This window comes from Amblyomma mixtum, chromosome 3 (assembly GCF_055824585.1).
Source record: "Amblyomma mixtum isolate Tamu chromosome 3, ASM5582458v1, whole genome shotgun sequence".
NCBI classification, from domain to species: Eukaryota; Metazoa; Arthropoda; class Arachnida; order Ixodida; family Ixodidae; genus Amblyomma; species Amblyomma mixtum.
In genome coordinates, this window is record NC_143014.1 from 118,422,733 (window position 1) to 118,449,932 (window position 27,200).

A 27,200-nucleotide genomic window follows, 5' to 3' on the forward strand; every position below is an offset into this window, starting at 1 on the left:
TTTGTTCAACAAACAATTTTATTTCACAACGCTAGGTGTAGCTGTGGGCTGCAAGCGTCTTAAAATATATGTACTTTATGGCAGTGGAGTAATCATACGCCCATCACAACGCAATGTTAGTGGGCCTCAACGTGCGTGAATCAACAAGTTCAGCAGCACTAAGGTTCTTTGGACGGCTTCAGGTGTTTACAGCTTGGGTCCCTTGTAGATGAATGCCACATGAACAACGTGGCAGATGGCTGCTATGAGTCCCATCGCCTGCAGCAGAATAAAAAAATGAAGAAAGATAATACATTGTTAGTTTTTCACAATTAATTATTCACTCACTTCGGTCAACACATGCAATAAGGACAAAGCTTACTCAGTTCTGAAGAAAAAAAAATGAAATCTTCCGACCTGCCCTCTCCCGTACCGATTTTCCTGAAAACGACGCCAGGCTGCGACGGCGCCGCGAACTAGTCCAAGAAGAATCGGCGCAAGCGGAACCGCGTTTTTTGCTGTGTTGCCCGAGTAGGTCGTCGGCACATACAGACATTGTTGCTAGAGTTTTGCTTAAAACGTATATATATTGAAGAGCTATAATTACTTCATTTGAATTGCTTTCCATTGCGTTTTTTTTCGCATTTCTATTACCACATGTATTGGCTACTGCTGCAATCAGACAGACTGGCGGATAGCAAGAATAGAATATTATGTGGGGAAAATAATTGTGACATAGCGGCCTTACATTCATTGCATGCCTTCTACCTACTGCTGACTAACCAACTGTGAGCACAAGGCACGGTTCATTGCTCCAAGAAGGCAGTGCGCGGAAAAAGGCGACCTCATTGTTCGAGCTTTCCAACTGTACACACAATTACAAGCTCATGCTCATGTTCAAAGTAACTCATGGTTAACAAAGTTCATCAGTACGAAAAAAAAAACCAGAAGAGCCCAGCCATACCAGTTTAAACTCAAGCAACAGTGCGTGGCAAACTTTTCGAGTGTGTTTTCTGGGAAGCAGCACGACAAAATAAGAATCGCTGGGGAGCCCTGCTTGCCTGTAATGTGAAATGCAATTCTAGTTTTTTCATTCGCCCTTTGTACACGAGCCTCCATCGCTGATGTCATTGATTTTAAATTCTCAAAGTACGCGTCGACCGTTTGCCGCTCCGCTTTCAAGTCGGCTGTTTTCACACGCCTGATAAAGATTCCTGCTTTGGTTCTCGTTTATTCTTTTACACACTCGAGCAAAGACTCTTTGGCCCACACGGGACAAGCTCGTGTGGGCCAGGAAGCCGCCTGTCTTTCGTCTCCGCGTCTTTTTGTGCGTGTACTTGTAGCGCCATACCTTTTTAAAAATCAAAAAAGAGCTTGTCAACATCGACCAATAAGCGCGAGCTTGCATTAAAATTTCAAAACAAGAGCGATTATACCCAGACTGACCGTGGAAGAAGCCCTCATTAATGCCGCCATATTGAATCAATTAAGGCGCCCTCTCCAGGCCCAGAAACTAGCCAATACTCTACGGGCTACAAGCCTGAGTTGTTCTTCAGCACAACTATATGCATGTTAAGAAAAAAAAAGGTTATAGCATACAAGCGGGTAAAGAGATAAAAGTGAACTTTTTATTAAACATTCAACACATAAATTTCAAACAAATATTTAGTTAGGCATCGAAGAGAACGTGGCCTCACTGCAGGATACCTTTCGTTCGTAACGCTAATCAACAATGGGGAAGAGCGTGATTTTGTAAAGTCTATTATCACATGGATGACTTAGATGCCAAAGACAGTGTGTACGGTATATAACAGGTGAGGGAGTAAAGGGTGTAACCCTCTTCTCGTGTTGCCCCTCTCGGTTCCATGTGTAAATAACAAAATGGCGAATTTTGATTAGGACTCACAGAAGTTGTAGCCAATGTTTAAAACAGGAGCCTTTCCGCGGTTTTATAGAGCAAGGGTGAACCGTCCTTTGTTGTATTTGAGAGCCTTTAAATATGGATGCAGCGCTCCGTAAATTTCTTTTAGCACACTTTGAAGACATACGAGTAGATCTGAACGCAAACAAGTTTACTCCATGTCCAGCATTCTTGGGCAAAACTTTTTAACAATGGAATATTGTGAGGTTCTGTTACGTAAATATTGAAGGTAGTGGTCCATTCTTCCGTTCCGTAACGAAATCTTTTTAAAGTTTTTCCAACGCTCGCATCGAGCAGTTAAGAAAACCAAAGGGGATCGAACCTTTTACACGACAGCAAAAACCTTAGTAGCAAAAAAATGCAAGCCAGCCGACTGGAGATCTGCGGATATATTGATTATTACGGTGAAATATTAACATATATGAAAAAATTTCGCCCATAAACTCTTTCTTGTTGAAAAATGATTTTGTGCAAAATTGCTAGGTATGCACGAGCACCGCGACAGTGAGAGATAACAAAAGAACGTAGCGGTAGCTGCTGTGGATTTCACCTTATAATGCCTGGCCTTCGGGCTCGCTGGACTGTGGTTTTCTTTTTAAATTTTAATTTGTCTTTCTTTCACTATTTTTCGCCTGTCTCCATTTTGTTCTCGCTAATAACTGCAGCTTATGAAAACTATAATAAATGCAGAATATGTGCCGCGTTCTAACTGACAAGCGCCTTCACCGCAATGTCGTTGCCAAATATTTGCTTATTTTTTCATTCCAACCCAAGCAAAAGCGATGTAATACCGAGGTGACTCGATACTACCCACACGCCCACTGCGTAGTAGCAGCCAACAATAACCTGCGGCGAATTCCACACCCGTGCCATAAATATGGACTCGTCACCGAATGACGCTACGCGCGGTCGTGTTCTGCCGCGCCGATCATACGTGTGTTTCGTTTGTGCGTTCTATTCATGGACTAATATAGACAACAAAGCAGACTCTGACGCGCCGCAATGAATTCGGCGGGCGCGATTTTCCTACACGAACGACTGAGCGGGCCTCCGGTGCTCAGCGTTGCGCAGTACTCTCTTTCTCCGCTCCCCTTTGCATGCCGACGGGCTTTGTGCGCGCTTTCTTCTCACCCCATCCTCCTTGCAGAAATATCCTCATCGAAGGGCCAACTGTCGACAATGCCACGAAACGAAATGCTGTGGCGCCCAGCGGTTGAAAAGCTGACGGCATGCCGCCTTTGCGCGTCGTCTGCTAGCCGGGAAACGCACAAATGGAATCGTGTCGTTGAGCGTGCGATAACTTCTCTCAGATAACCCTTTCGAGACGGAAGCATTTCTCGTCTCATGAGTGGCGTGTACAGAACCTGTCAGCAGATCGTGTCGGCAGAGCGTGTAATCAGAGCAGGTCCGCGCATGATCATTCGCTAGCGCAACGCGGAAGGTGAACTGTATAAAGCAGGCAGAAACAGCCGACAAACGCGAGGCATGCCGCGACGCATGCGCGTGTTTGCAAAATGTGAGGGGTTAAGCGTCCGTACTATGGACCCCGGCCCCTCTGCAGCATCGGCGCGGCGGAAGTGCTGTACCAGCGCTACTGCCAAATCCAAGCGCCATTAATCAGGCTCCCCATCCAGCTTTCTCCGATGCAGCAAAACTGACCGCCTCTTATTAGCGGAGTCGGAGCGCTGCTATATAACTCCTGTGGTTCTATTCAAAGGAAATTTTGGTGTTAAGCCGAAAAAGCCTTTCTTGGCTAATGAGTGACGTGGACGGAAATTGTAGACCGAGGCTGTCCGCAAAAGTATCTGCTCGAACTGTCAATCATAAGAAAAAAAAAGCAGAAAATTCAAGTCTAGATGGGAATCGAACCTGGGCCGACTGCGTGCGAGACAGGGATTCTGCCACTCCACCACGACACCTCTTTATTTTTTTTTTGCATAGAAATAGTTTCGAAAATGAAAGTCTTGATATGCTTACGCCACCAAACACTACGTTTTGTAACGCGAGCCCACCATACCCCAGCACGTCTCCACCTTCCCAAACATCGAAAGTCTGGGAGGCACACACATGCATCCTGATAGGGGAGCCAGCTAGGCGGCTCTTCCAGGGCAGCATATACAGGGTCTGTTCTGAAAGTAGTAGGACTCATTTTGTTTTACAAAATTAATTCAAGAGAATAGTACAAACGATTAGAATTTTTCAAAGTACCACCCTTCCGAACCTACACGCTGCTACCAATGAGTTTTCCAGTTTTCGTATGCCTCCAGGAACGCCTGGACCGGAATGCTGTTTAGCTCCCTCGTCACGACCTTTTGGACCTTTTGAAGGGCGTCAGGAGCGGTCGACATCTTCCACTCTTTCCTGACCTTCTCGTAACCGCTTGTTCCACACAAGACACCTGATCTACCCATGGCAGCGTCACCGTAGGCCTCCTAAATCATGTCGTGAGTCTCTTTGCCCATTTTACCAAGATTTACACAAAATTTTATCGCGTATCGCTGATCCAGTAAACGCTCCATGATTCTGCGTGACGAGACGTTTCGACAAGGGTTTACAGCACAAGTGGCCTGCTCTCTTCAACGACCGAGAGCCGACTGCCGATTTTCCCCAGCATTCCCAATATCCCCCTTCAACGATCCTGCACGCGCAGAGCGCCTCTCGTCCGCCCGTTCCCCCAGGAAAACACCAGTCCCACTAGTTTCAGAACAGACCCTGTACTCCACGCACCAAAACGCACTGCTCACGGGACAAAGATTTCGATGGCCGCGGTGATTCGGCGCGACACTTCGACGTTTTGAAGCTGAATAAAGGCGCGTCTAGTGACTGCACAGTCCTTAAGCACGTATCTTCGAGATATGTACTAAGCCCTACCTGAGTAATTATGAGCATGTTAATCAAAGATGTCACAATCAAGCGAGTGCCAAAGTTCCTCAGTTTCCGGTAAACTTCCTCCGTGCTTGGCGTGTAGTAGAAGCGCCATCATGCGACACCCACTGAAAACCCCCTTCGTAATGTACGGCGCTGGCCCAGCAGATGGCGCAGGTGGCGGACCGCGCGCAGCTGTCGCATTTCCGCACGTAAGGAGAAGTGCACCTCAAATTTTATTGTTTGTGTGTGTATTTGTTTTGCGCATTTAGTATTAATCGATACGCCGCCTAACCCGGGGTATGAAAAATATAAGCGGGATAAACAGTCCTTGTCGCGGGCGGCACGCATACCGATTTCCATAAACCGCCAGCGTTGCTATACGGGTCATAAAGCAACTCATTTAGTGAAGAGAGCCGAATTTTAACAATCTGTCTGTCTCTCTGGCATCTCCCAGAGGCATTTTAAGCAACCGCGATTCATGGAACCCTCTCTGCGCTCTTCCTTTCGGTATTTAGTGAATTGCGTAATCGTCACGTTGCGGATCTTCATCGGGGTTGTGTTATTGTTTTGTTTCTCCACAAAGGCTATATGATAGGACGACGTGCAACCGATCAGGCTGTGCTGGCCATAGACAGGGAGTCGTTACTGTGCTTATAGCGAACAATTTGAAGTCCGGCGTCATTGCAGAAGGCTCTTGTAAATACGTATTGAGTGTGTAGTCGTCATATAGACTGGTATGACGTTTGATTCAAATGCAGAACGCGAGTCAAATCCTATGCCGGTATTGTGCAGCAAGGATTTCCTAACACCTGCTCGCAGGAATTTGTATCATTCATTGGTCTGTGATCGCGCGCTTTCGAAACGCCCATGTTCTTTGTTCGCTCCCATACTGCTCCCATACTCCATCTCAACATTTTCTTGCAGCACTACCAAAGCTCCGATGAGTGCAGAGGCGACGTTCTGACGCTGCAGAAAGTACAGCCAGAACAACATGGACATATGGGATAGCGAACCCTAAAAAAATAGCGCGCTTCGTGGTGTAGGTGTGCCAAACGCTATTTCAAACCTAGTCTTACGGCACGCTCGCGTTACGTACGCTATTTCCCGAGTTTAGTGCGCGTGGCTCTTGCGTACGCTAAAATATCGTTTCCAAAACTGCAAAGCCTTCGCCATCGCTTCAGTCTGGATTCACCTTTGCTACTGCCGATTTCCACACGTTCAGTGGCCCTAAATGGTGCACCGGACTTTTGTTTCGTCTCATCTTGCCTACAAAAAAAAAGTTGGAGGCTTATCAAGGTTAAGCCCAGTGGATGCGAAGCAGCCTTCGTTTTGCATTCTTATTATTAGCGTCCTTAGCGTTTGGAGGCATCTTGACCGCATACACGCCCGGCGCAAAGACGCTGGCGCGGTTGCGGGCACAGAGACTGACGCGAGGCGGGCGCGCGCCGCTTCATCCCTGGCGTGACGTCACATATCACGTGATGCAGCGATGGTCGCGCGCGACGGCGCGAACCGAAGCGTGGAGGCCTCCGCCGGGCGACGTCCGACGGCGTAAAGCCCCTCAAGTTTATTTAGGGGCTTTACGACGGCGCGATATGAGGCCCCATCTGCAGCCGGTGTGACGTCATCACGTGACGTCACATCATGTGTTCTCACTTCAAGGTCAATGGTGGCCACCGCCGGGCGTCGCGCGAAGGCCCGAAACCTTCGTTAATATGCTTCGCATAAAAAAGCCACAAGTTATGTTTATTTTTTATTTAGTCAACAGTCCGTCGCTTGCAGTCCTGGTGAGGAGCGGCAGTTGGTTAACAAAAATGGTTCAAGTTCTAACAATCAGATGGCGCCACTAGGCTGAGCTTATCGTCGCATTTCTGCATACGCTGAACCAAATGTGCGAATGGGACAAGTGGCGCAACGCCCCGCAGAATGCTTGCGTTTAGCCCACGTAAGCACGCATACGCCTGTGGTACGTAGAGAACATAGTTTCATATTCTTTTTTAACTATACCTCTGTACGCCGCGAGCAGATGACACGTAGACGGCGAGGAACACGGTTAACGTGTTCTCCTTACTAGCTGAGGAGGTCTCTACTTTGCAGAGTGCTGCAACGAACTTCTGAGATGGAGTATAAGGGTGGTCTGCTTCCGTGCGCTATAGCCGGTTACAACTCAAGAACGAAGCGGCAAATGCCCCTCAAAGGAGTCCCTCCAGCCAATAGCGTCTACCGATTCTCCAACTTTAAACGATCCTCCCTCTCTCCCCCTTGACAGATCACCTTGGACCCGCTAGCGTGAAATTGCAAGGGGTGGCACATGATTGGGGAATAACCACAGCTTGATCGGATTAACCGCGGCGTCATGAAAATCGGTCGACACCATTGGCTGGAGGCCTCCTTTGAGGGGCATCTGCCTCTTCGTTCTCTAGTTGTGTCCGACTGTAGCGCACGCTTGCGGCAGATTTAAAACCAAGCTGAGTGAAATGTGAGGAGCGCTGTCCTGCGCGGGGTCATGACCTTGGTATGCGCCGCTTACGGACCGCGTGCTTAGCGCTGACGTCAGCATTCCCGTGGTCACGCTCGCCCTGCGCCGGCGCTAAGACACGACGCCCGTAAGTCCTACCCATTTCTATATAATGTTTCGTTCCCCACCGAGGCTACCTATTCAACAACCGCATGAAAGCGCTGCGGTCAGCGATGAAAGCGCTGTGCATTTCAGTAATGCAGCACATAGCGTTGTCTGGCACGCTGCGTTCAGCAACGCCTGGGCTCGGTATTTTGGATGGGCCAGGGCTGTAGCCCGGTTGTCATAGAGTTAATGCTGGCGCAGATTCACCCCCTTCAGGAAAGGGCTATGCTGGATGGCCTTAAAAGCACAAATATTGTCATCATCAGCTAAGAACGACGCCATATTTCATAACTTTTGAATGCAAAATATGTTAACTAAACGCACATCACCTAGTCTCAAACCAGTGTGCGTGCAATCACAGGCACTTCTGCTTTCCTACAATACGAAGGCTGAACTTGTAAAGAGAGGGTACCAGCGGAAACACAAAGAGGCGTACACAAGACGGAGTTGTTAGACAAGGAGGAACGCTGGACTTTCAAATGGGTTTTACGGGGACATACACTGCCGCACAAAACATCTGATGCATGCGCATCTTCATCTCTTATGACACGTCATATGAACGCGTGAAGTGATGTCAGCTTCACCACTTTTTCATCTGTGAGCTAGGTAGGCACGTTGCTTGTTAGTTAAACACAGGGACTAATCACTCACAGTTTTTCTTTCTAAGTGCCAATATGAAAAGCTCCTAAATTTTCAACCTAAAATATGGCCCTTCCTCTCTCTCTAAAATGGTCACACGATTCAACTTCAGCTCAGGTTTGTTTTTTTTCAGCTGCGGCAATGTACTACCAAATGCCATTCCTGATCCCTGCCTCGCGATGTGTTGCGTTCTTGCAGATGCTTATTAATACACCTGCCTGGTTGGCATATACGCACTTTTCCGAAGGCCTTCGGAATACGGTAGTCAACAGCAGCCTTGCGCTGAAGGAAGGGTTTCACGTGGCTGATTTTACAAGCCCCTTTCTTCCTCCACTCGTCTCCAGTTCTCGCGCAAAGGCCAGCCAGTTTACAAGCTGCGGAAAACACAATGTTAACACCGTGCCTTTCAGCTGCATTCTTAATATTGTTGGATACTTTATGTAAGTAAGGCACGACTTCAAATTCCTTCTTTCGCTCCGATGTCGGCGGCTTCTGACCTGTAATACTCTTCACTTTCCGCAACCCTGATTCAGCAACAGCCGTGATGACCGAGAAAGGAAAGCCCGCTGCGAGCTACGTCCCGACCTGCTACATGAGGCTACACGCCACGCGGTGGGGGAAGCTCTTACGCACGCCAGGCGTCACAGGCGTCAGCCAGAACCAGTCTGCGCATGCGCGCGGCGTGAGACGTGGGCAGCGCGAGCGCTGACGCTCCGATCCATGGAGGAATCCATGCTCCGATCTGTCTCTGCCAGATATTTGGCGCGCGGCGCGCGGCGCCGCGCGCCGCACGCGAGCACACATGCGAGCACAGAGTGAGCGAGTGTCGATGGCGCTGCGGGTTTTGCGATACAGCATCACAGTGGAAAGGCGTGCTTAATTATTTGTGTACCAAATACACTCCACACGTTTTAAAATCATTTATTTACTCGAATTACTACCTCTCACCACTCTTGGCAGTCTAACTGCTTTTAGCAACATCAACCCAGACGCGAGCGGCGCGAGCCAGTTCCCGGAGAATGGAGATGTGTACCTCTCTCGACGCCCGACGCGGCGCGACGCCTCGGAAGTGGGATTGGAGTTGGGCCTTAAGCCCCTCTTGAAGAGCTTATACCGGTTAGATGCACGCGACATCAGTGCTTTTTTTGCGCGCGGTGAAAACATCCAGCATCATACACGGTTAGTCGCAAGACGAGGAATCTAATGGCTTTGTCATTTGACAGTTCATAGGTAACATTGAAACCGCCTGAGCAGGCCTTAAAAACAAAATATCTTGAGCTGCACTATCTACGCTGTCCCCTGGTGAAAGGCTTAAAAATATAAAAAAAATCATCAACGCATCTAAACAGACGGACCACATGATCGTTGTACAAGGATATGCAAATCAGGTTGTCAATTTTTGCCAAAATATATGCTGCACAGAACCCGGGTGACGTTACACCAATACATATTCCTTTCTTTTGTAAAAATACGAGACCTCCAAACTCGATCAGAGAAGAATCCAAATGACAAGATAGCGGTTGAAAAAAACGTGTCAGTACTCATGCCCGCTCGGTTTTGACAACCAACATCCCCATTCAATTCTATCGCTTCGCGCATCGCTACAAACAGCTCATCGCGGGAAATCGAGTAATAAAGATCACCTATGTACATTTATCAAAATGCGGCTGTCCTGTTCAGACCCTGTTGTGATCGGCAGTATGTATCAAATAAATAATGATAGCGGAGCGTCATTCACACATAATAATGACCTGTGCTATCGACAAGCTACTGCGCACGCCCTCATCCACAACGGTTATCACACTGATCTCGTATGTACGTTCCGGAGACGTCGTGACTTGCGCGCAGCTAAGAAAGGCGCTTGTAGTCTTATTTCTGCTTCGGCCTTGCAACCAGTCGTGAGACCAGATTTTCTTTTTTGTTCTTTGATTCTTGCTAGGATGCACGCGTTTACCCCGACTATGAACTAAGTAGTTATCATATTTGTCGGAATTCTTACTGAACAGCAGTTAACCGACCTAGGCTTCTTTATGTTACAGGAGCTGTGCAATAACAGCCGATCTTTACAAGCGACTAGTTCAGCGGGAATTTCTCCTTGAGTCTCGAGAAAAATTGCATGAATTCCAGTTGAGTTCCTCCACCGCGGTGTCGGTGTATCTCGAAGGGAACGCATTTCAGCACGCAATAATGCAGGTCTTAACTGGCATAGATCGCGCTGCTGTACCGACTGCTGCCCACTGCCGTGTTCTTAGAGTTGATGAACTGTATACTTTGGAAGTGTATACTTGGGTGTATATTTGAACTGAAGTTCAAACTTCGTTCGAATACGCAAACCACAAACAGCACAGCATTTTCTTCTCTCCGTGGTGTCAACGGATGTAACGCATAAGGAAGGAGATACATCTTGGTGCATCGCATTGAGTTCTGCGGAGTCTGCTCAAACGCGGTCACCTGGCCCGCGTCAACGCCGCATACATGCGATGGTTTCGTTTAAATAAATCCTTCTTGCAGCTCACTTAAGTTTGCTGTTGTTGTAGTAGTTGTTATAGTAGTGGTAGTAGTAGTAGTAGTTGTTATAGTAGTGGTAGTAGTAGTAGTAGTTGTTATAGTAGGGGTAGTAGTAGTAGTAGTTGTAGTAGTATTGGTAGTAGTTGTAGTAGTAGTGGTAGTAGTTGTAGTAGTAGTGGTAGTAGTTGTAGTAGTAGTGGTAGTAGTAGTAGTGGTAGTAGTTGTAGTAGTAGTGGTAGTAGAAGTTGTAGTAGTAGTAGTAGTTGTTGTTGTAGTAGTAGTTGTAGTAGTAGTTGTTGTAGTTGTTGTAGTAGTAGTTGTTGTAGTAGTAGGTGTTGTAGTAGTAGGTGTTGTAGTAGTAGGTGTTGTAGTAGTAGGTGTTGTAGTAGTAGGTGTTGTAGTAGTAGGTGTTGTAGTAGTAGGTGTTGTAGTAGTAGTTGTAGTAGTTGTAGTAGTAGTAGTTGTAGTAGGTTTTATGGGGTTTAACGTCCCAAAGCGACTAAGGCTATGAGAGACGCCGTAGTGGAGGGCTCCGGAAATTTCGACCACCTAAGGTTCTTTAACGTGCACTGACATCGCACAGTACACGGGCCTCTAGAATTTCTCCTCCAAAGAAATTCTAGCCGCCGCGGCCGGGATCGAACCCGCGTCTTTTGGGTCAGCAGCCGAGCACCATAACCGCTGAGCCACCGCGGCGGCCTGTTGTAGTAGTAGTTGTAGTAGTAGTGGAAGTAGTGAAAGTAGTGAAAGTAGTGAAAGTAGTGAAAGTAGTGAAAGTAGTGAAAGTAGTGAAAGTAGTGAAAGTAGTGAAAGTAGTGAAAGTAGTGAAAGTAGTGAAAGTAGTGGTAGTAGTGGTAGTAGTTGTAGTAGTTGTAGTAGTTGTAGTAGTTGTAGTAGTTGTAGTAGTTGTAGTAGTTGTAGTAGTTGTAGTAGTTGTAGTAGTTGTAGTAGTTGTAGTAGTTGTAGTAGTAGCGGAAATCAGCGAGTTTGAAGCCTCGTTAAAACGCGGCTAATCCGATTCGCGTTCGCATGCAAGCTTACCCCGGCAGCGATGGTTCCTGAATGGCTGAATCTATTGAGTTGGGCCAGGACTGCAATGCCACCGGCGGCGTAGAGGAGAACGCCGAACACGTGGAACAGGAAGTACTGGAACCATGAGGCGAGAAACAAGTGAATACAATCCATGTCAGAAAGCAAGCGCTTGCTGAAGAATCACAATTTAGCAAAAAAAAATAATAATGACAGCGACCACATACAACAATGACGTCAAATGTCATGTTTCATGATGCACATGCAGCTGACAAACTTATATTTCGCTTCCAATGTCCTCTCTATTTTAGTTAGCAGGTATTTTTCAAGCCACATGGAATATTCAGTCCCTGAAACAAGGCTAATTTAAATCGCAGGCTTACTTCTGGCGAACGGACGAGGGAGAGACATCTCTCCTAGAATAAAGTTTTCTTTCAGACAGCCGCAATGACCGTTTCTTAATTGTTTTTATGAAAACAAAAAAAAAACTTCAAAAATTGAACTGTGCATGCGATAACAGGTGCCAAGGTACATACAAGGCAAGAGGATACACTCAGTGCAAAAACGCTTCAGAACGGGAAGCAATGAGAAAGAAATGGCGCTTTTCTTCTCGTTGTGTGTTTGCGTCGAAAGAAAGGTGCTCATAATGGCAGAACAGTGACGGTCACAGAAATTGGTTCTAGGGAGGGGGGGGGGGGGGGGGGGGTTGCGTACCACAAAATAAAAAATATAGGAACAACGATATTTCATTTAAATTTTATTTGTACAACAATTTTTGTGCACTTCGTTGATGAAAAATAAATGGCGAACGATATCGATGCTATACTATAACTCATGCCTTGAATGTTAACGGTTACGTGAGCAATATTCATTTCGGTACTGGGGGAAAACAGGCCGTCGGCTGAGATATCCCGCCATGGCGTGTCCAGGAAGGTCAAAACACCTGTTCGGACATTTCACGAGCGGGGTTAGCGGCCTTCATTACTCAGTTCGGGATAGGGGCTTTGTTCCGCTCTCAGTCCCCTCCTTCAAGGCTGCTGGTCGGTGCTCCTTGTGAAGCCAGCAAAAGGGATGATCTCCTCGTTGGCGTCGCTGTGTCCCATGGGAGGATAAATACATGAATGGGTGGCTCCTTGCCGCCCTGACGAGGTTGCTGGCCGTCGCAGCCGCAGGTTAATGGCACCGCCGTCGTCGCCGCGCCGGTGCCAAGGCAAGACAACGGTGGGGACACGGCAGGACCACGATACCTCGACAATCACTAGGAATTTAACTCGCATAACTACCAACCTGCAGAACGTGAATTGTTTGAAATAAGACTGCAGCTAACACGGTGAACGTACAAAGTAGAGGACTACTAGACGCATCAAAGACGAAAAACCTTTCTAGTTCTACGTCAAAAATCACATTTCGCCCCATGAGAGCCTGAAAACGGACGTTCCGTTAGACGGGCAAAGGCTCTTGGGAGGGGGGGGGGGGGGGGGGGGGAGAGAATGGGGGCGGGGGCACCGCCTCCCCCCCTGCGCCTTTAGGACCGCCACTGTGGCAGACATTGAGGGCAAAGAGTCATTCAAAGCCATCGCTTCCTGGCTTCGTAAAAAATTCGTGCAGAGAGCCTCAAATTGACATTTATCTGTAAAATACTGACTGGAGGTTGTATGAAAGTTAAATTAAGGTACAGTCATTACTCCACGAATGATCGGCGTCGAATGTTCGGTTCATTCCCGTACCTTTTTTCGAGGTCGTTGCGCTGGCAAGAAGTACTCATAACTCGGTGCAAATAACTAGGAATTCAAAGATAAATACAAGATGAGCTACATCGGGCCGCCGTGTGATGCTGGGTAGAGACGGCGCAGCAGTGATTTGAGAAAACCTCTCGGTCCTGGGACGAAAACGCCGAGTGAAAATTGGGAAAACTTTTTCTGCAGCTTCTCAATACTTTCGCCACATGTGTTGCTGATGACATCGCTCAGAACAGAAGCCAACAGTCTTTAAAACCTGAAAGTGGCATGTGGGGTTTAGCGTCCAGAAACTACACATGGGCTATACAATAAAAAACACGCCGCTGTCGAGGGCTCCGGATCAGTTTCGACTACCCGGGGTTCTTTAACCTGCACCGGCATTGCACAGCTTCTTTGAGTTTAAGGCCTATCGAAATTCGGCCACCGCGGCCGGCATTTAACCCCGCCAACTCCGAAACCACCGAGGCACTTGCGCAACCGAAGCCTTTAACAGAATTTTGTCTGCTTTCGTATGCATTTATTCCAACGAGCCCCTCATTCTTTTTTTTCTACTTGCGCCCGAGGAGTACACGGCGCATTTGCGCAGCGAACTTTTAAGAACCAAGAAGCCTGAACTTTCAGTATTTAGAAATAGCAAACCGCGCTCCCCGAGGTGTTTTCTCGGAGCCGTAAAGTGTAAAGAAAATTTTGTAACATTGCACAATAGTAACTGATCGATACATGAAGGAGAGAGAGATAGAGTAGAGAAAGAAAGTTTGGGAGGTTGATCTGAAGGTACTGGTTCGCTACCCTGTGTGGGCGGAGGGGGGAAAGAGATGCGGACATGAAGGAGAAGGAGAAAGGACAGTGGAGTTAATTATGAAAAGTGTCGGGTGAGGAAATAAGGGCTTTGAGTACAAAGGAGTAGAGTGGACAATGGATGGAACGTCAACTATCTGCTCCTGTCTAGCTTTAACCCTGATGCAATGTTACTAAATTCGAATCGCTAACTGGCCGACCTTCCTGCATTTTTGAAGTGCAAAGAGAAAATGACCATGGCGTCAAGAAGGACGCCAGGGACTATAATCCCTGCTACTCAAAGTAAAACAATAGTTCCATTGAAATAAGAAAACACAGTTAAGTTGATGCAGTTTGTGGCTCTACGACATTACCTTCGTTCTCACTTTGCATGGAACAAGGTATCGTTGTATACGCACTCTTACTCAGAAGTGTCGCGAGACAAGCACGGGCAACACGGCAAGGAGAGAGCATTGATTCGTGCAACCGAGGTCCCTGTATTCGTGAAGCCACCACCGGAGTTGACAAGTGTTTCTATTGCATGCGCATGACTCGACCGCGTGTCTATGTCGGCAGCAGCAATCACCGTGTGACTTTTATGTGTACACGGAAGAAAACTCTTCCCTTTGCGTCTGTAGTCGGATGGCTGTCGTCGAAGTAAACGGTTGCACTCCGCCTGCGTCTTCTTTCCTACGGGACGGGGGACGGGGATGGGTTAAGGCTAAATCCAAGAGGGCTGTGCCCTGTGAGAACATCCGCAGGAGCAGACCCAGAGTGTTTTCAGTGGGTGACCGTGTACTCGTGCGCACAGTACGTAGCGAATGTGTGAAGTGGCGCCCCGGGAAGGTTGTCCAAGTGAAGTTTCCTTTAACATACCTCGTGCATGTAGACAATCAAATTAGTTGCGTGCATGCCTATCGCCTGCTATGTTCTTTTTAACGAATGACAAAAATGCTGAGTTGCATGATGATGCAACTGAGCTGCCGCATGTGAGTAATCAACCTGCTGAACTGCACGATGATGTCAATGAGTTGCCGCACGCGAGTGAAATGTTAAGTGATCAGAGTACTTTGTCAGCAGGAACAGCTGCATCGCCTGAGCCACGGCGTAGCACCCGCGTTCGGCGGCCGCCAGACAGGCTGACGTATGACCGACTTTGATCTTGTTTGAGAAGTGTTGTACATGCACTGTTATATTTCTCAAAAGTGTTGAGAGGAAAAAAGCACGGCCAACGCGGCAAGGAGAGAATGTGTTTGTTAATAACGAAGACGCTGCAGGCGAAGTGCAACCGTTTACTTCGATGACAGCCATACGACTACAGACACAAAAGGAACAGTCACACAGCGATTGCGGCTGCCGACACAGACACGCGGTCGAGTCACCCGCATGCAGTAGTAACACTTGTCAACTCCGGTGGTGGCTTCAAGAATACAGGGACCTTGGCTGCACGAATCAACGTTCTCTGCTTAACGCTTTGCCCGTGCTTGCCACGCAACACTTCTGAGTAATATAATAGTGCGTATACAACAGGTATCGTCTTGGTATCAGTCACACAGAGGACTAAAGTTGTGTTTGTGACAGCGCTTTCGCGCAAGCACACACAAGTCACCGCTTTAAATAATTTGAGGATGCCCACGCAGAAGAGAAAAAGGGCACTGATGACAGTGCACATGCCAACAAGAAATATACTGAAAATAATAGAGGTGCCACAAAGAAGTTCGGGGGAGAACTTGCGGTGGCACGTGTATAATCTGCTGTTCGGTGATGCACACTAAGGAGACCAAGTGGCTTTGACAGCTTCGCAATACGCACAACGAAGAGATGGTTGGACTTATGAATGTATGGAACACACCCTATTTATTGATTTGTTGTATATATAATTCAGAGCCCTTCCTGTCACAGTCCCTGATGGGACTCACATTATCAAAAAAAAAAGATATTGACAACGTGAATTTCATGTCACTTGATACAGCCTCAGTAAGAAACCTGAGGTCGACAACAAAAGGCCACAGCAGGCAGCTTCAAGCTTACTGCAGCTATGAACCAGTTTCTACGCGTGACTTAAGAAAAGTATAAGCTTTGTGGTAGCTCAGCGACCTAGCGAAAAAAAAAATTCAGGGGCACTTTGACTGTCTAAAGTGCGTAGAGGCGAAAGCGTTTTCCTCATCACTTTGACTGCCTCTGTGGCACTGGTGACGCCACCACTGGATGACGTCATGCACAGTTAATGACTAATTACTAAGTAATGACAAATTACTAATTAATTGTTAATTACTGATTGATGACTAAATACTAATTAACTGGTAATGAATGCCGCTTAAACTTCGCCTTTAGGAATGGAATTCGACAGCGTTTTGTAGCGCTGCCAGGGAGTCGACGGAACGCCACCACCCGTTCGGCGCGATGCCTTGCCCTTTGAACGCAACGCTTTTTGAGGAAAGGAAATAGCATAGTAATTCTCTGCCGTCTCGGTGGACACCCGAACCGCACGTTAGAGGAAGAGAGGAAGTGGGAGTTAAAGAAGAAAGAGAAAGAGGGGCCGTAATGAAGAAAATTAAAATCGTATTTGAGGAAAGGAAGAGGGAGAGACAGAGACTGTCGGCGAGGCGATGGAGAGCGCGCGGCAACGGCTCCGGCGGCGGCCCCAGCGCGCCAGCCGTGTGACGTCACCCGCTCCTCGCGCATGCGCCGCTTGGCCTTTCCAGAGCTCCGCGAAATGGCTCAGCGACTATCGTAGTGTTGCTTTCGCAACAAAAACATTTTGCGATCTAGTACAGATGTTCGAACTGAACAGCAGATATGGAAATTAAAAGGAAAGTTTCAAGCGCTGGAAAGCTACACCTAGTGCATCGCCCTCGCTAACTCCGAGCACAACCGCCATGGCTGGGGGAAGAGGGAGTGAGGAAGGGGGACGAGTCAGCGTGTCTATTTCTAAAAACGGAATTGGCATGCTGGGAAAAAGCATGAATGATTTCAACCCTAATAATACTGATAAAAAAGTAGCCCTTCACACAGGCAGATAAAAAAGTACAAACGCATATTTGATATTTGGGCTTGTTTTCACCGCACTGATAGGGTTTGGAATGGACGACGCGCCCGCACTTTCGCAAATTTCATTCGGTAGTCTGTACAGACAGCCGATGAACATTCCACAGACGTTCTATTGAATTTTTTTGTAAGGGCGGGCGAAGAGCAGAAAGGCGAACAAGCGCTTCTTTATTTCTTCCTTCATTTCTTCGTGTGTTTAATGACGCGCTACGCTGTTAGTCAAGCTACATCTTGCCCCAAAATATTTTAAGGCGCTGCTAACCTCATTTAGCTTCTTATTTAGTTCGAAACACGCAACAGTATGTCAGTACCTGCCGCGTGGACAAGCTCAAAAAATGGACGCTGGATGCCGAAGCTACACACTTAGAGCCTGAGGTCATTTGCTCTTTGTGTGCCGCTGTCGACTTGGAAGTGCTCACGAGAAATGATGACGCAAATAAAAGGTGCTAATCTGCATACCAGGTGTCCACGTGCAGAGGGGCATTTCGCGTCTTACCTTCAAGTGCACAGCACCGCCAAAATTTCTAGCTGCTGGGAAACTTAAACATTAAAGATCGTTTCTTTCCTTCGTTCTACCGGTTGTGTTGTATCGAGGATGTCATGTTGCGGTACTCGCAGTGGTAAGAGGACACCACACGCGGTCGCTATAGCCAACATTCCAAAAGGCGAATTATTTTTCAGGTTAAGTCCATGTAAATCTATGCGAGTAACTCCAGCCCTGAAATTCCATTGCTTCATTCCCTGGGCAAGTAAGGACATATTTTTTCCAAAAGCGCCCCAAATGTCCGAAACGGCCTTGAACAGCTAAACAAGAGGTAATGGAGTTGTTGCTTTTTGAACGGCTCATTCTTGGTAAGTATAGCGCCCGAAATATGTAAGGTACAACAAAAGAGACTTCACGTTGGGTAGCAAAATTATAAATTGTGGCATTTAAAGTCCCAAAGCGAGACATGGACTATGACGGACGTCATAGACCCACACAGGCCTGACTGACGTGTCCAGACGTGTGCTGTGCTTACATCGCACAGCACACGGGCGTTTTTGTATTTCACTTCCATAGATATACTGCCACCACGGCCGAAAGCGAACCCGCGTCCTTAAAGGGAAACTGCATAGGTTTTAGAAATCAACGAGTTTAAGAGGGCCGAATGTGTGAAACTTGGAGGTAAAGCATGAGAAGTCTTTTCGGGCTAGCACTTGAAATAGTGAAGTAATCGCCGATTAAAATCCGGACGCCCTTCAAGCTTCTCCGCAGCGCACAACGCCAAGTGGGGGGCGCATGATGACGTCATCGAAGGTATCGGTACATTTCCAACGCAAAAACGCCTGCTTTGAAGAAAAAAAACCAACCCCACCGAAGGCGAACCCTGCCGAGAGCTGTTTGGCAGCGTCTAACGCGTCGGGGCAGGGTGTGGCTGATCACAGCGGTATTTTGAAATCACACCTTCCGTGACGTCACGCTGAGTTTTCCTGCACTCCTCCGGTGCATTGAGGTGAAGCGCAAATCTCAATCGTCGATTACGTCCCTATTTTAGATGCTAGTGCAAAAACACTTGGCATGCTTTACCTACAGCCTATATAGATTAGAATTCTTGAATATCGCGAAATTCTCAAAAAAGTGCTGCAGCTGCCCTTTAAGATCAGCAGTCGAATGCCAAAGCCACTGAGCCACCGTAGCGTGTACTTTTGGTGGCGTTAGCTAGATCATTGAAAAACCAGCGTTGTGTCCGATTAGTCGGTTACAGGACTGCCGCTGTGTCCTTCAATGTCCGTTTTCCCGTCCTTTTTCGCGAGCTATAGTTACCACGTCTGAGCCCTTCTGAACAGCGTTCTTTTTTTTTTTCCCCTGAAGTACAAAGTTGGAGACTTACGAAGAAGGTGTTTGGCAGTAGCGTCCCTGACGCCGACAGGAAGGCGGAGAACAGGATGTAGAAGGACACCAGCCAGTAGGCGAACGAGATGAGCAGGAGGAAGATGCCCGAGTGACCGAATGCATACTGGTAGCACAAGCTGAACACGATGATTCCCAGGATCTGCGCGTTTAGTTCACACCAGCCTTGTTACCTCAGACACACTGAACCATATGCCACGTAATCACTGGGACTGTGAAACTTTCTGAAAATCAGTCGCATGGATTAAGGAATTAAGAAATGGCATAATAGATAAACCTCCTTCTCTCTGGGGTAACCAGCACGCGCACTTTTTCGGGCGCCGTCTGGCGCCTTCCACAGGTTATCGTCGCTGGCGTAAAGAATTGGCAGACATATTTCTCAGTGGTGCCGCGGAGGTTGTCCCCAGCACATGTAGCGTGTAGGAGGAAACAGAAACAAAGACCGGAACAATCTGGGAAAAACAAGTGAGAGGTTAGGTCGCGTAGACGGTAATTATTTTTTGTTGCTGTTTTAATCTTGACCTTACGCATAATAAACTCAGCTTCGAGTATAAGTCAGAGTGAGAACTATCATTATCAATTTTCCTAATTTACCATGCGTACTTCGACATGATTGGCTCAAGTGGCGCAAAATACCCAGCATTTTTTTAGATAAGAAGCGTATGTTGCCGACCGCAACGATTCAGGTTCCGGCTTGCGTTGCGACCAAACGATCGACTTAAACGAAGAAACAGCGCGACGAAACACGGGCACAAGAAGAAACGACACACACACAACACGGACACAAGAAGAAACGACACACACACGAGCGCTGACTCACAACTTTTGTGAGTCAGCGCTCGTGTGTGTGTCGTTTCTTCTTGTGTCCGTGTTTCGTCGCGCTGTTGCTTCGTTTAAATGCATTACCAACTAGCCCGGAACCTTGCTCTTCTAAACGTCTAAACGATCGACACCCGTAACTTTATGGCAGAAGCGACGGCGAACCGAAAATGCGTACCAAAGGCTGCTTTGCTTTCTTATCGCTGTCGTTTATGGTTTATGGGGTTTAACGTCCCAAAGCGACTGAGGCTATGAGAGACGCCGTAGTGAAGGGCTCCGGAAATTTCGACCACCTGGGGTTCTTTAACATGCACTGACATCGCACAGTACACGGGCCTCTAGAATTTCTCCTCCAAAGAAATTCTAGCCGCCGCGGCCGGGATCGAACCCGCGTCTTTTGGGTCAGCAGCCGAGCACCATAACTGCTGAGCCACCGCGGCGGCTTATCGCTGTCGTGTTTGGACAAGTAACAAGTCGTTATCGATTCAATGGACCGAGCTGCCGAGTGCGCGATTTTTTTCGCAGGCACCGCGAGGCAGTGGAAGCGCGCGTTCTCGCACGCCGCCCCTTGATGGCCTCTGCCAGCGACGAGGTCTCTCTTGTCTGGGGGGCAAGGACCCTAATTACGAAGCTTCCCGAGTCAAACTCTCGCCCTCAACGAAGTGTCGCCGGCTGGTTGGGGGGAAGGACCCAGCGCATATCGCAGGCAACAGGCTTGAAATTTTTGAAAGATGCCCCAGAAGCTAGAAAAAACAGTAGCCTCTTAAGGCGACACAGTTATTTTGAAGGCCAGATGACGAAGTCAGTGCATATTAACTTCAGTCACGTGGTTTCATAGTTAGACAAAAGCTGTTTTTCTGCAAAAGCCGTTTGATCCTCGCGGTAGAATTACAGTTCAGAAAGGCCACGCATGCTGACGAAATTAATTATGAAAAGCACCATAAAATATGCGGGCTGTCGTAAAAATGAGGCATAGCGCTGCACTCGAACGGCATTTTTAATATATAAACGGTTTATATTACTACAAAATCAATGTTTACCTCAGGCGGAAAAAGCAGTTTTCTGACGTGTCCATGTACAATTACTAAATTCGGGATCATGTTTTAAGGGTCTTAACGTCCCAAAGCGACTCAGGCTATGAGGGACACCGTGGTCGAGGGCTCCGGAATATTTAGACCACCTGGGGCCGTATTCTCTAAGCTGTCCATTTCCCGTTGTTGTCCATTTCGCGTCCATTCTCTCCCCTGTCAGTGGCCACTCAGATATACCCGCGGCTTTCAAACGTGTCCGTCGAAAGCGACCCGGTAATTGGGTGGTCGGCGACCAGACCTTACTACTGGCTGCATATTGCAGTCAATGGCAGCAAGTGGTCAGGTCCGGTCACCTGCTGGTGACTGAGCGCTGCGATGCACCTCACCTTTGGCTGCATATTGCATCCAATTTCAGCCAGTAGTAAGGTTCGGTCGCCAATCACCCAATGACCGGGTCGCTTGCCACAGACACTTGAAAGTTGCGGGTACATCTCAGTGACCACCAACTGAGGACTGAATGAACGCCTAATGGACAACGGAAGATGGAAAGTTTATATATTACGGCCCCTGGTGTTCTTTAACGTGCACTGACATCGCACAGTACATGTGCCTCCAGCATTTCGCCTCCAACGAAATGCAACTGCCGCGGCCGGGATCGAACCCACGTCTTTCGGATCAGCAGCTGAGCACCATAACCACTGAGTCACTAAGGCAGCTAAATTCGGGAAGAAGCAATCACTGGAATTGTGTAAATTTTTCAGACTGCTCAAAGCTGTCACTTAAAAGACTACGAAACAAAATATCTGACTTCCTACGGCTGCAAATTCTAAGCAGGTTCAGTCATCTGAGGTCATCCCGCGGCGCTGGAAGCGCTGTTGTCCACTTGCAATTGCTGCATTTTTAGCGGCAATGCAAGGCACGGGCTGCCTAAGAGTAGGTAATGCTCTTGACTGCAGTTGCACCCGCTAGCAGACACCTTGCGGAAGATCCGTCGCACGATAACAAACAGCGTTAGGGGTACCGCAAGGTGATAAGGGGGCAATAAAGTGGCAACAAAGGGCGTTCAAAACATGGTAACACAGGTAGGGTATGAACTGGATAAATTCGATGGGAAAGGAGGCCGCTATAGAGCTGTGTAGATATGGAAGAACTGAAATGAAAAAGGAATCACTTTACGATAATTCAAAATGCAGTACGCCATTGTTTGAATCGGTATCAGGGTGCCACACAACGCGCAGCTATAAAAAGAAGTATGCCCAGGAGCAGGATGATGAACTATGTAGTGCGTGTAGCAAGTGCTAAAAGAAACATATCATAAATGCCTTAGTGCTAATCAAGATGGTCGACACCGGCCAGATCAGCATAGCTGAGGCAAAAGATTCAGGGACAAAGAAACATGTGTGTACCCGCGATAGAGGTCAATAAAAAAACGTTTGGAGGATTAGTGACCTGAAAGCTAATAACTGACCCTAAGTAGATATCTATTAATAAAATTCGACATAGCCTAGAAATTGTATTTGTACCGGAAAGAAGGGTGAATTGCATGACCCTACCTGCTATATATACCCAAGGGAAAAGTTTTAAAGGGCAACGACTGTCCTCTGGTCGAAAATATTTTCTACCTCTCTGGTAGCGAGGCTCCTCTCCTTCCGTTCCCTCCTCGAGATTTTTTCTCTATCTCGCCTCGTCGAGTAGGCTCCGCAAGGGAAAACCTTCCTTCCTCCTCCGATGTTAGCCGGAGGCCTGGTGTCTGGTGGAGTGCGTCACTTGTCTACGCCACGGTCCCGCCTTGAAAAGAATTCTTTTCTTGGTTTTTGCGACCCGGTCTATTCCAGGGGGGGGGGGGGGGGGGGGGGGGGAGCGGCGGGTTTCCCAAAACGCTCTCTATTTTGCTCTTTGGGTCTTTTCGCGGTGTTTCGTCGCGTTTTTTTTATTTCTCCTTCCTCTCCCCAGTTGCTTGAGTCGTGGAGGTAGTCGTCCGGAGCGAAATGTCTTCCGCAAACTACCACATTCTTTACCGTTGGGTCAGGAAGGCCGATGCGTTGGAGCCAAACACGACTCAACTCATAATCTCCTGGCAATCTGTGCCGGATCGTGGTTCGACTCCAGTCGTTGCGTGCGCATCCAACGACGAAACAGCGTCGTTGCATTTTCTTCCACACTGAACCACCGAGAGGCGCGATCGGCTCGACCACCTAAACTTGTTATAGAGCGCATCCTTTCATACATCTGTTTGTCAACCCCAGTTAGCGAGCTACCTTTTCATTACTTTTTTTTTAGTCCTCATCTTTTCACGACCGGAGGGGCGGGAGTCGGTTTTGTTCGAAACACACGGCGAAGCGCGAGCCCGGCAACCACCCGTTTGCTTTTCTCCGTGTATGTTTATGTGTTGTGTGTGTTTGTGGTTTTTTTTTCTGCTCCTAATCTCATGTAGTTCAACAGAGCAAAGGCGTAGACAAGATGTACGAACGATAAGCGGTGCGCGTGCGAAGCGGTAGAGCGAGCGCGCGAGGGAAAAAGTATTCTACACACGATACGGCATACGCACAGAATACGCTGAAGCATACATGAACTGGCGCAACTAAAACCTAGTTTGGGGGGACTTGCATGGGGGGGGGGGGGGGGGGGGGGGAACTGAGGAAGAAGCGTGCACACAGAGGGCTATCTCGTGGCGTGATCACGGCAAGGGAAGGGGGGGCGGGGGGACCGACTCTCTACGTTTTACTATTTTTTACTTTTTATGACTAGGGTTCAAGGCTGTTGCCGGACGCTCCCTCCTCAGTTTTTTTTTTTATTGCGAAAGCAATACTAGTTACACTTTCAGCCCGTCGCGTAGCGAGGCCGGTAGCTACCATATTAGCAGATTGGATTGGATTGTATAACCGATGCATCACCACAAGTCTAACCACAAGCACCACCACCAGCTACACTACCAGCTGAACCATGGCGTAGCTACGGATATTGCTTTCGCGATTACCGGGCTTAACCAAGCTAAGCCACAGCCATTTTTTTCCTTCATGCGGGCTTGTAGGCATGTGCCAAAACAGAAGGCGCTGAAGAGCAGACGACGCGACGACCCGGCTACGCCCAGCCTTCGCCCGTCAGTCAGATCGACGCACCAATGGAATGCCTTTAGCGAAAGCTTTCCGCATGACGTCAAACGAGCCAGAGTAGAGGACGAGGACGTTTGCTTGTGGAAGGAAAGAACGAGCGGGCTTTGATTTGAATTTTTACAGCTTTTCGGGGCGCTCATGGCTGTAGTATTTTGCAGAGGTTATCTTCGATGCCTCATCTATGCAGTGGGCTTGTTTTTCACAAATGACCGGACCCTTGTCAGTTGCCCTTTAACAAATTAAAAAAGTTTCAGAGCCTGGTGGCGCCCGCCCTCGTCCCTTTTCTGAGGAGACGCTCTTAATATGTCTATTTTTCCACCGAGAAGATCGAGGCCCACAATACTTGAGTGAGCAAGCGTTTGCTACTTCCCAATGGGCGTTTGCATCTCGCAGGATGCTATAAACACAGCTAATTTTTAAATATATTGGTGCTGATTGTCACCATTCATGACGAAGCCCTTCTTGAATGTCCAAAATGTTTACAATGCTTAGTGGCGAACATGTTTGGCAATAAAAAGCGGGAAGTAAAGCTTTTGCCAAAACTACAGTGAAAGTAAGCTTAGCGGATTCGTTTTGATAAAATTACCGCTCATAGTTAAAAGATTCGCCCATACATCGGGGGTATACGTGGGCTGGCGCAGTTCATACGCGCCCAGCACACGTTTTCGTATCACGTATTCGTAGTCACGGCGCCTAGCACAGCAAAGACGCCGTGACTACGAATGTGGTAACACCCTAACTCTTCGAGCTACGCGGTACTCGTTTACAACACGGATGCCCCTTCCCTTCCCCTGACCAGGCAACCTCTGCGATTTCTCTCTTTTTATTTTACCCTCACACTTTTGTGCCTCCTCGTGCTCCCTTCCGTCTGCCTAGACTGGGCGCTCGGCTATCTGTGTTTTCTAGTGACCGGAAACTTTTACGAGGGCAGGCTTGCGAAGGAATCAGCGATACGTGCGAACAAAGGCTCATGAAACGGCGCCAATGAGCTTTCTCTGAGATACAGCGACATTCCGCGCGTGCGTTGCGCGCTGCAGCTGTGATAGTAATGTGCCGGGCAGTGCGTCAGAAGGAATCTGCAACACGCGCACCACAGCCCGAGCTCACAACGTTTCTAAAAACAAAATGCGTGTTTTCAGAGGCAGCTCGTACAGTTTCATATTTTGATTTTCATGCTTGGATTTTTTCCTCTCGTTTTCGAGAATTTTTTTTTCATTATGCACACAACAAGGCAATGAGCGCGTAAATGGGACATAAATATTTTTGTGCCTGTCTTACTTTTTTTCTATTTTGCCGTGTTGCGGTATTGAACCAAGACGGCTTATACAGTCATAAGCAATACAAAAAGAGCCTAAAAGTCAAAACAGCGAACAAATTCGGGAACGTGGAATTCGTCCGTCTTTCTGAACAGCAACACGAAAATCTAAAGTTAAGTGCCCAAGGTGAGGCACAACGTTCGAAACGTTACACCGCATCTTCCTTAGCTGTAATATCCACCGAGCCTTGAGCTCCACCAACAGCACCCAACCCTTATTATACTGCCGCACACGAACCGTTTAACCCGCAGAATTCCAAAGCCCGATCTGAGGTGCGCGAACAGATTGCCAAGCATTTGATCGCACGCCAAGCAGGGTATTCGGCCAAAAATACGGATTTGCTGCGCACTAAAAAAAAAGACAAAAAATTATGCGGACGCGGCTAAATTGTTCACCCTTACCAGCTCAATGACAGTCAGAATGCCTCCGATGCTGCTCAGGAACGTTGTGTTCACCGAGAGGGCGACCACTGGTGACGAACCGCTTGTCGTCACGGTGGTGGTTTGGCGAACAGTCGTCGTGCTGGAAGACATTTTACTGACCTGCACGCAATCGTTATTTCACATGTTACTTTCATTTTCCGCTAGTACTTCCGTCTCACTAAGGGTCGGTCGTTGTTCGATTTCAGCACCCATCGTTCCATTAAATAATCCTTACCCAGACTATATGTCATAGCTGTTCTGCGCGCAACGAGCCGGCGAAGACGACCCCGCCCACTCCCAGCGTTCCCGCTACGAAAGTCGCTGTTCACAAAACAGTCCAAGGCGAACTATCGCGCCCCTCTGGTTTTCTAAATGCGCAACTGCGATACCCACGCTAAAGCTCGCGCAAGCGAGTAACAAGAGCATTGCGGATTAATTGTAAACGAGATATGAATGGCAGCTGACATCCTTCTTTGCATGATAGGAAATCCGTTACCGTCAACAAGAATCGCGACGAGCTAAAGGCATCGCAGTAGGTCAGTGGAAGCGTTACCTGTGAGATGCGCCGGTGGACGCGCCGGAAGCGAAACCGGAGGGGGCACTGCACAAGTGGGACGCGCGTCGCACCGCTCGTCTGCAGAGCGCAAAGCTTGAATGCAGCGTCCGGAACAGCAGCTATCTTCTTTCCGGCAGCCCACAACGGGATGTGATGTCAGGATGGGCGTCGCTCGTGTGCTTTGGGGGAGAGGCGCGCCTTTGGGAGACGACGGCGCGGCGATATTGCGCGTCGCGCATCGGCCAGGAATGCTGAGCGCAGGGGGGGGGGGGGGGGAGGCTCTCCAAGGCCGCGCTTGCCCGAAGCGGCCGGGTGGCTGGGAAGTTGTTTGTACGGGAACCACCCTCTCCCATTTGAAGCGCTTGAATGTAAGTGTTCGTCCGCGGATCCTCGCAGCACGCGGGGGCTTCTTGCTGCGTGTTTCGCGCCGCCGCCGCGCGAAACGACGTGCTTCTCTAAGTGGCATTCCGCGGAGCTACGCCAGTTGAGACGAGAGGTTAGTTGCGGAGCAAGTTGGCCGCGAGAGCGCCATGGCATGAGGGCGAGCGTGGGAATGCGCGGCCAAGACACACTTTCGTGTGATACACTATACCGTTTAAATGTCGCTCTTTTAATCAGACGTCGCGCAACTCAGCAGTACTTGGGTACTATGCTATGCTGGGTAAGCTATGATGCAATGCCGAGAAGTCCGTCAGGCGCTTCTTGAACTGTCACATCTCAAGTATTTCAGACTGCGCGAAGTGCGCGAGAAACACACAGTGAGAGGAAAGGGGCGCATCTCCCCTGGTTTATTCTTCGTGCAGCTCAGTGTTACAATTCGATTCTATTTTTTTTCGCGGGGGGGGGGGGGGGGGGAATTGCTGCGTCAGGCTGCGTCCGGCAAGTCAAGTTCATCACCGGGTAACATTCGTTGCTAATCTG

The 27,200-nt window shown here is 48.3% G+C and overlaps 1 protein-coding gene across 1 annotated transcript; it reads right to left on the reverse strand.

The window, feature by feature from the left end:
* On the reverse strand, positions 1-26,503 carry LOC149351547 (uncharacterized). Its single transcript, XM_089580901.1, has 5 exons — positions 26,277-26,503; positions 25,703-25,843; positions 19,003-19,164; positions 11,580-11,684; positions 1-258 (listed from the first exon to the last, which is right to left on the reverse strand). Exons 2-5 carry the CDS (start codon positions 25,832-25,834, stop codon positions 187-189), a joined length of 471 nt encoding a protein of 156 aa, XP_089437027.1. The 5' UTR covers positions 25,835-25,843; positions 26,277-26,503; the 3' UTR covers positions 1-186.
* Between the last annotated feature and the right edge of the window lie 697 nt (positions 26,504-27,200).